Source organism: Alosa sapidissima, chromosome 1 (assembly GCF_018492685.1).
Source record: "Alosa sapidissima isolate fAloSap1 chromosome 1, fAloSap1.pri, whole genome shotgun sequence".
In the NCBI taxonomy this organism is placed as follows: Eukaryota; Metazoa; Chordata; class Actinopteri; order Clupeiformes; family Clupeidae; genus Alosa; species Alosa sapidissima.
Genome location: NC_055957.1, coordinates 38041567 through 38051860, shown reverse-complemented (window position 1 = coordinate 38051860; position 10294 = coordinate 38041567). Strand labels below are relative to the sequence as shown.

Genomic DNA, 10294 nt, shown 5'->3' with positions numbered 1-10294 from the left:
TGCGCACACATACACACACACACACAAAGACACAGACACATACACGCATGCACACACACACACACACACAGAGAGAGGCATGAACACACACACACACACACACACACTGGGCTGTAGATAATGTTGCAGGCACACCTGCCAGTGTTAAGATAACTCTCATTACTTTACAGACATATTAGTAATGAATCATTAGAGTATCTCCGACATTTGAACTGGACACAGGATTCAACATTTGTTTGAACTTTTTCATTTCACTTCACATTCATTTTTAGAATTGACTTAGTCTAACTCACTCAGAATCCAAATGAGTCTGACTTCTTTACCCTCTCTTTGGGAATCCTCAAAACTCTCTCTCCCCCTCTCTCTCTCACGCTCTCTCTTTCCAGTAGTGGTTAAACCGGCAGGACCATGCCTTGTAAAACTGTTGCACTGGCATTTTGTATAGCTATTTGCACAATTGTTTGCTGTAGGCTGCCTGGTTCAGTTATGGGACAAGTGGTGAGGGCAAAAAATCAAGTGTGGTGTATTAGGAGGAATAAACAGTCACACAATAGGTTTATTTGCAAGATAAGTTGTTGTAGAAGTGTGCTATTTGTAGGTTGAAGTACCAACTTTATTCAGTATAATCAGCTCTTGTGATTGTGAATGGAATAATGTGATTCTTAGAGAATATTGCGAACGCAGCAATGTTTTCAGCTTTGTCATACAATATGCACATGTGAACTGTGATAGAATGATACATACACAGATGCAAACACACTGGGCTTTTGATGTTGAGTCATGTGAGTTCAGTTTTTAACAGTGCCAGAGTGGCTAATTGGGAGGTTCGGGAACATTCCCGGTGTGCCTTGAATGTCTCGGGGCCGGACTGAATAATGTGATCTTAAATCTATTATTTTTCAACTTCAAATTATGTAGTAAGCAGTGGAGAGAGAATGGGAGATGATGGCATCGGAGAACATGCCATCATCATCTGCTTTCAGGCAGACACTCCAAAATACTGGCATGCATGCAAGTGCATTGACACACACACTCTCTCTCTCACTCACACACACACACACACACACACAGTCACACAACACAACTAACACATGAACTCACACAGACATACAGGCACAAACATGAGCAATCACGCACACAGACACACAAGCACACGCACACACAAGCACACGCACACACACACACACACACACAAGCACACGCACACACGCACACACACACACACACACACACACACACACAAACACGCACACACACAGACACACACACGCAAAAGCAAAAGTTCCCAACTGGAAACATAGACTGTGAGAGTGAAGTCTTGTTAAGTTGTAATGGTGGCAGAGGGTGGGGGTGATGGGGAAAGAGTGTGTGAGAGAGCAATGGCAAGAGAGGAGGAGACAGAGGCAGAGAGAACAAGAACAACGCAGGGAGGGTGTGAGGTGGGAAGAAGAGCTGTAGTGTGCGGTGTGCGTATGTGTGTGTGTCCATGCGTGTGTGTGTGTGTGTGTTGTTTGAGTTGTTGGAGTGTGTGGGGGTGGTAAGTGTGTGTGTGTGTGTGTGTGGACAACATTCCAGTCATTCCAGCAGCTCTAAGCTGACTGGACTGGGCAGCAGCACCAATTACAGAGAGACACTGTCCTCACTCCGTACACACTCTTCCGCACACTTATTCACACATTCACTATACACTCTGAAAAAGTGACAGAACATTGCTCTCTTAAAAAGGAGGATGGTAATTATGCACACTGAGAGTCCAGTATACTTTACATTCAAATTTAGTGTTCTGGACTGAATCTTTTCACACTTCCTTCTTACCTACAACGTACACAGTAGTTACACCATTTATAACTGCATATATTGTATATTATTAGTAGTTAGTAGTTAGTTATTAGTAGTTTATATACATGTGTAAACATATAGTACATGTGTGTACAGATTCAGGGAATTGTGTACAAGTGACTTCTCTGTAAGACTCTGAAGAGGCCGTATATTTCTCTACATGACAACACAGAATGTTTGAGTGTTCTACCACAGTGGAGCAGGGTGTGGACTCCAAGGCCTCCCACACCACAACAAGTGAGGCCATGGACTTTCATATAGCCAAGGAACAGAACAATGGGGGGGGGGGGTGAGAGGTGAAGAGTGAGAGAGAAAGTGAGGTAGAGAGAGAAGTAGTTAGAGAGAGAGGTAGTTAGAGAGAGAGAGAGAGAGAGAGAGAGAGAGCATTAACAGAGTTGAATAAAGCCTCTGATGGAGTGTGATATGGCCACTAAGTTGTGCTCATGGCGACGTAAGTAGCGGTCTGGCTGAAGTTGGCGTGGATGCCCCACGGCCCAGTGTCTCCAGGGACAAACACACCGCACCACTATCATCTCAGCAGCACAGATCATTTTCTATCATTCTTACAGGACAACAAATGCATGTGATGAAATCGACAGAAATATCACCCAGACAGACAACACTTCTCTGTGGAGGAAAACCACCTCACTGACTGCTTACTTACTTGAGTGTCAGTGCAGTTCTGGTCAATTTTAGTAATGTGAATTTAAAATATGACTTCAGTTAAAGAATGCTATGAAATGGTAATGGACCATTAATGGACCACAATTCAAATGGATCCCAAGTGGACTGTCATGATTCTAGATTATATTTAAACATTGTGTTGTTAAATTGATGCTTTTTATGTGACAATGTGCTATCACTTTACTACTAGCAACTGTACAGAAGTCCAGTAAATAGGCTACATATTCTGAAAACTACATTTGCCAAAGAAACAAATGTATATCAAATGTATATCAGTATATTAGTACAGCATTTTGTATGAGAGTTATTTGTGGTAGACATATTTCTTACAAGAGCATAGCCCCTTTCCCTTCCAGTAGGCCTATTCTGCTTTCAGGTAGTCCAAAATGCTATGACTGGGCTTTGTATGAATTTATGTGGGCTTCAAAAACAGATAACGTGTTGCCCAGATTTAAATGTCTTCTGCTTTCATCAAAACTCTTAATCAAGCAAGGGGATAAGGAGGTGGATTTTTAAAAAAATATAACAACATCATAGTTGTGATGCTTGTGTTCAATTAAAGTGTATCCATCTATTTAAATTTGATTGTGTAAGCATATTTTGTAATGCTTCAAACATGAACATTTGGCCACAGCTTCCATGCTTTCATATCTTGTGTATGGAACATGATATTAATAACCACGCGATTTATATTTTATTAAAAATGTCTTATTGTTATCTCGGCCAAACTATTGTTATTATTTACTACTTCCAATAGGGGGTCGTTACCTGTCATCTACACTGTTTAGTCTACAGACCCTGATTCAACTTTGGAACTCCATGCCGTATTTTTGGTGGCGCTGTCGGGCTGCTCAGAGCTCCGTGACTGGTCTCAGCTCTTGTCCTGATATCACTCCGCTAGCATGGAGGAGGAGAGTACTTGATTATTGTGATGGTGGTAGTGGCAGCAGCTGCGAGCGACTAGCAGATCGGTGTCCCTAGGATTTCCTTTTGCGCGGCTCTCCAACGGGCAGGAAATCTGAACGCACAGCGTACAGTCTTTACGGGAGGTTGGATTTTGTCGACCAAGCTAATGAAATGCAAGTTCACGCAACAACTCTGGAGCCTGTTCGCTGCAGACTGCAAAACTTTTTCTTAGAGGACAACACAATAAAACGGCAAGCTTGCTGTTCGGTGTGATGGTCGCCCGTAACATCCGGATGTTGTATGGGGTTGTTTTAGAGTAGTGTAGCCGTTCAGGCAGGGGAAGAGAGCCGGGGAGACCCGGCAGCTTTGCTGGCTCGGTCTTGCACGCTCCGACATTGTTGTCTCCTTTCTCGCACATCGGCTACGGTGAGACTGAAACATTGAATGGTTGCGACAGTGCTTCTCCCGGAGGAGGGAAGCAACCAGCACCGCTTGTTTACAGTCATTTGAAAGTACCCTTCTTCAGAAATTCATTCCTGGAAAGACTTGGAGCAGGACAGAGAGTGGTTAGAAGGACGGGAGTCTTGGGCTTGACAAAGTTCTTCCAAAATACTGTTTCACAGCACAGATGATGGGGGATTTTGCAACCCCCGCTGCCGCGAATGGCAGTAGTATTTGCATCAACAACAATGCCATCGGCAGCGGGCTGAGTGCGAACAACAACACCTCCACGAACAGCCTGGGCATTCCGAAACACAGCACCGTGGTGGAGCGACTCAGGCAGCGGATCGAGGGCTGTCGGCGCCACCATGTGAACTGCGAGAACCGGTATCAGCAAGCGCACGCCGAGCAGCTGGAGATCGAACGCCGTGAGACGGTCACTCTGTACCAGCGCAGCCTAGAACAGAGGGCGAAGAAGTCCGCTAACAACAAGCAGCAGAGCAAGCAGCAAGACCCCGATTCTGCAGTAACTACGGAACAGAGAAACAACACACTGATAGCGGTAAGCAGTCACTTAACCCATCCTGTGGGTCGTGATGGGGAAGACATCAAAACATAGGCTAGTTCACCTGTGAGTGAAAGTGTTTCTCCTGAGTAAGCTAGGCTACTCTGTGCCCTTGTTTGACTGACTGCTCAGTGCTCAGTCTACACTCAGTTACAAACTTTCGACTTTGTATTGTGGTTTTCAGTTTCGGAAATGACAACCAACTTCGCATTGTTTTAAGACGGTAACCCAACTCGTTGCTTGTTGACAGCAACATTATTTGAAAGTTTAGCCTGTCTGAACAACCTTTTAGACTGCACATAGGCTAATTACAATGAATTTAGATTTTGTCAACACAATTAAATGTCTCCTGTCAGAGTTGCTCCCTTTACGCGCGCCAGTTCAGTGGCGGAGGAGATACTGGAACAGTTTGTTATGCTTGTCCAGGCTACTTGCTGTTTGGAGTTTATGGAGTGATGCTATAGCCTACTGTTGATCCCCACTTAGCCTACTACTAGCCTACCAATGTTGTCTTCAAACTTGTTGATTTTTTGGCTAATTGCAAATATTTCACGTGTAAAGTATAATGTGTAAAGGTCACTGAAACCACTCATAAGGTGGCATATGAGGCACAATAAGATGTATACAAAGATTAGGCCTACTTTAGCATACGTTGACACTTTACCAACCTAATTGTCATTTTTGTGTGACAAATATTTTTTTTTTAAATCAAAGTCACTCCAAGATGTTTTGGATGAAGGCACACATTGGCGGCTTGCGCCCAGGCGAAGCAGCTTGCCTGCGTCGTGTGTACTGTCATAACTTTTAAAGGAACAGGAGGGAGGGAGAGACAGGGAGGGGTTGTAGGTGGAGAAATCATCTGCAAGAATAATCGGCTGTCCGTTTCAAGAGGTCCTAAGTAGCCTACCGGGCTTGCCCGCAATCCTCACGCATGCGATCCAAATGATCAACACGATAGTGAATCGCCTGTTTACCACCACCATCTTTTTGTAATGTGGAAAAAAAAACTTTGCTCCACACCTTCAGAATTATAATGCTATTGTAGTCATTGTTTGTTTATGACTAGCCTGTAGCCTATTTGGGTCTCACATTGGTCCACTGGATGCAGAGTCAGAGGTTTCAGGTCGATCGATTAGTTAGCTACAAGGCTTTTCTTGATTCGACTTTTGTCGTGGACTGGCGACAGGGCGCCTTGAGGAGAGGTGGTCTTTTGTGTCGCGGTGGCCAATTCCTCTTTGAAATGCCAAGTGGATCTCGTAGAGTTGCTCTAATTTTTGCGGGCGACAGAGGCAGGGGCTTGCTGAAAGGCTGTTAGCGAGTCGGTGGCGACGCAATAGAACAGGACCTCCCACTGGGTACTGTGGACATTACACTGAGCCGCCCATTAACTGGTAGGCAACAAATGCTCCAAATTGAGGGATTACGGTTTAAAGAAACAGTAGCACCCTTATTACGCGTTCCTTCCTCCGAGAACGGAAGGGAAAGCAGTGCCGCAGCTAGGTGGCTGTATGAAGTCGTTTTTGATTCTCAAACCTAGCAAACCGCGTTCTTCAGGAAATGGCCTTTCGCACGGATTCACTCGTCGGATCTACATCACAGGCGATTTAGTACACATTTATATGTTAAGGCTAAGGGTGTATTAGTGGAGAATGAATCACACATGAAATATGTGTCTATGTTCGCCAGATTGTACCGACTCAGATTGAGATAATAATTTTATCGCGCTTTGTTCTTGATGTCTCTCAAACACACACAAGCACGCACGCTCCCTGAGGCTGTTCAGATAAAGTTCTGTCCAAGTGTCTTTGGCAACCATCCCGGTCAGGAATGTCACACGGACGGTATATGGTTTTGGTCAGTGCCAGTTAAAGCTGCAGAACGCATACTCTATTTTCTTATTAGCTATATAACATACGCTCGACCGCATTGGAGATTCCAAAGTGGCGTTGAAAAACTTATGAGAACAGACGGGCTATTTCCCCACTAAGTTAAGCAGCAGCAAGATTGCCTGTTACCAGTCAAGCTCTGTGCAGCTGATCGATCATACCCTGAGCATGCCACTCAAACATGGGGTGGGGTGATGGAGGGTAAAACTGATTGTTGTTTGGCAGGTTTTATGGCCTATTGCAGTTTTGAATGTCCAACATGTATTTAAAAAACACTCTATTGGGCTGTGCACTATAGGCTACAGTTTCTGAATGTCAGTCTATCCCATATTTTCTTGATACTTTCACACTTTTTAGTGTGCGATTAATCGTCTGATGGGGCTTAAGTCTGTAGACTTAATGTTTTCAGGTTCATCTGCCTCCTTATGAGGGACATGGAAACTCTGGGCTCTCTTTATCTGTAAGCCCTGTGCTGGTCGGGCCCCAATCTCCTGCTGGGAAGAGTTGAAATTCTTTAAACATCAGTCCCAGACCAGACACATGCATACACACACACACACACGCACTCATGCACACACACACACACAAATGCACATCATTTTTCAGCATTAGTTTAGCAGCGGTGCAACAGCGCTTGTGGTATCACATTGTTCCATGTCGTCTGGGAGACGTGCCCAAGTTGCTAAATTTAACCGTGGAGTTGGCATCGGCGTGTGCAGCCGGGGTGACGTCAGAGACACAGAGAGAGTGGAGTGCGGCTCAAGAGCACTTCCCTGTGCTCTTTTGTTTTGGTTTGGGTTTGATCACCCTTTGGTTTCATTCCTAATGTGTCTCTTTGTTTGTTTGCTGTGTGTTTCCACTTTGGACTACTACACACACACACACACACACACACCTGTGTGTGACCAAATGCTTATAGGAGTAGCCTAGTTATGGAGCTCTTATGGAGGGTAGTTGTCTTGTCACCGTGAGTGTCTGAGAACCAGCAGAGGACAGGCAGCAGTTTACACACATTACCCTTTAAATCAGCAGCAAGGAGTTTTGGCCTCGACCCAGAGAGGCATGAAGAAACCTAGGAAACCGCACCAGCAGGCCAGTTGGCACTAGGTTACAGTTGCTAACCTGCTAACTGGTGACCTAGCAGTAGAGTTAGTTATGCGTCGGGTATGCTTTACCTATAGTGTGTTGTGTTTGGAGCACAGACCAGTAAAGTGCATTTATCTTGGATGGCTATGGGAACGATATGTTCATCCTTCACATGGCCATGAACTGTAAAAATGACTGTCGATCTCAGAACTAGTCACATTTAGGAACATTTGTTAACAAAAAAAACACCTTTTCAAGATGTAATTTCTCTCCTATTAACCCATTGTTGAGAAGGCAGTAATGCAGTTTCTGAAGGCTCGGACTTAACATCTAATATCGGCTGAGAAAGGGGAAGCTATTAGGCACAAAGTGAAGCTTCTTCTACATATTTTATTGAATTTATTGTTGATTACTGTCTATTCCTGGCCACTGAATGGCGTATGCTCCTGGAATCCTGACTGAAGGCTTTTGTTTGAGACCAACTCAACTCCGATTCTGTGTTTTTTTCTGCAAAGGTCTATATGCTCTCTAATTAAAGAGAATGGGGGGGGGGGTAAGATGCCTGTTAGCCTATTGGAGTTTGGCCTACTTTTCCCCTGCCCTTTCCACTCTGTGCCTGTTTGTGGATGTCCCTTTGCAGTGTAACTTATTTATGGGGAACTGTGGGGGAGTTGACTTGCTTTTTCTTTGGCTATAGTGACAGAAGAGATGGTCACAACAATAGAATACTGCAAAGAACTGCATCTGAGAGTGCCAGCAAATACAATCACACATATGCAGTCTCTCAATCTTGTGTCTTTTTATTATTCTCTCTCTCTCTCTCTCTCTCTCTCTCTCTCTCACTCTCACACACTCACACACTCACACACTCACACACTCACACACACACACACACACACACACACACACACACACACACACACACACACACACACACACACACACACACCTTGTCTCTGGCAAACATATGCACACACATGAATGCACACACACATTCTTGCTGAAGTGCTCTCACTCTCTCATATTCTCTGTCTCTGTTACACAAAAACACACACGCGCACACACACACACTCCCCGGTTTTGCCTTTGTCACTCTCTCATAATCACACTGAGACAACACTTAAATTCTCTCAGAGACCAGCCTGACCCCCTCTGCCTTAGGGAGAGGACAGTCCACACTGGGACACACTGCACCCTACAGGGCACCTACCCAACCCAGGCAAATAGTCAAGAGCTGTGGAGTTTCTCCCTCTCCAGAACCCCCCCCCCCCCCCACACACACACACTTCCTCACTCGCGGAGCAGAGAGTTCTGCATGCTTGTGCTCACCCACCTCTTTCTCAGAGGCAGAGACAGACTTGAGAGGAATGTTGGACAAACTCACTGGTAAAGGGCTTAGCTACAGAGGTGCAGAGATCTTTAGTGCCTCTTTTGATGGGGGGTGGGGGGTGTTAGTCATTGCAGTTTGCAGTGTTTGTCTTCCTCTTTGTCTTTTGTCTTTCCCTCTCATTCTGTTCAGTCTCTTTCTTCTTTTCTCAGCTTCTCTCTGTTTTCAGAGAGGTCCCGTACGCCCGCCTGTGGATGTTTTTAATTTAGAGAGTCGACAAGACCACATTCCCTTCCACCCACCCATGTGTGCATACACACACACACACACACACACACACACACATATACACATATGCTCGCATACTCACAGCCTCTATGTGTTCTCAGAGCTTTGAGTGTGTGTCAGGAAATCTCTGGCTTGACTGGGAATGCAGAGAAATTCAGATGGAATGCCTCATAAATCTGGCAGTTTTTAAGGTACAATATTTCTGCTGGAAATTCCAAAAACAAAGAGATGTGCACAAACATTTTTTTGTTTTTCGATTCTTCCTCATTTTAACCCCTGAAATTCAACCCTTATCAGAAGTGACTGTAATACCATGAAGCAGAGCTGAACTTAATGTCTGAACTTTTTTGTTGCCTCATATTGCCTTCAGACAAGCACAGATAAACTCTGTGGTGGGGGAGGGTTTTTCCAGTGACCAACTGAAGTACCACAGTGTGCACCAACACAATATTCTGTGCACTGCTGTGTGTTGGTTTTCAGCTAGGGGTGTTGGGCTGGCAGTATCCACCTCAGTTTCATTAGCTGGTAGGCTTTCCACTGTGCTTAGTAGGTGTCCATAGTGAGTTTAAGCCATGTGTGCTTTTTCCCTAACCTGACTCTCGCCAGATGAATTTCGTTCCGCCTAGCTCCACTCATCCATCTGGGATCGCTCCATTGGAGAGGTGTTTCAGAAGGCTGGGCCTTATCAAAAATTCTTGCATATGATTGGATAAGCCACTTGTCCGTCATCACCAACAAAAGCCTTCAGAGCCGTTCTCTAATGTTCTTGTAACGAAAAAATATTGGGTAAATTGGACAACACGGATGAAATAGCAGCATCAATGTTGACGCTTGCTTCCTCAATGCGAGCCGCCATTGTTGTCTGAATCAAAACAGTCTCGCAGTCGCTTCTCCGCTATGTCACATCTATGAATTTCCCGCCCTGCATCCTAATTGGCTCTACCATAAAATCTGGTGCTGAAATCACTCCCAACGGAAGCGATCCCAGATGGATGTGAGTGGAGCTAGGCGGAGCTAGGCGGAACGAAATTCATCTGGCGAGAGTCAGGTTACTTTTTCCCCTCTCAAGTCAGCCTAGCAGTCTCTCTCTCTCTCTCTCTCTCTCTGTGTCTGTGTGTGTGTGTCAGACTCAGCAGACTAAAGGGATAGTATGACAGGGTTGCTTAGTAGGACTGCTCTGTTGTCTGACATGGCTGTTGTGGCTGGGTTTAGTTAGCCGGCACTCACTCTGATCACTAGCCACTTGAGCTGAGCCTGTTAGTCCTTCCCTCC

The 10294-nt window shown here is 45.0% G+C and overlaps 1 protein-coding gene across 1 annotated transcript in view; it reads left to right on the top strand.

The window, feature by feature from the left end:
* The first annotated feature begins 3095 nt into the window (after nt 1-3095).
* The window catches only part of maml3 (mastermind-like transcriptional coactivator 3), a 114664-nt gene continuing 107465 nt past the window's right edge, over nt 3096-10294 (top strand). The window contains exon 1 of the mRNA XM_042085987.1: nt 3096-4432. Within this exon, the coding sequence (XP_041941921.1) occupies nt 4058-4432 (375 nt within the window). The 5' untranslated portion in view covers nt 3096-4057. The remainder of the gene's footprint in view (nt 4433-10294) is intronic.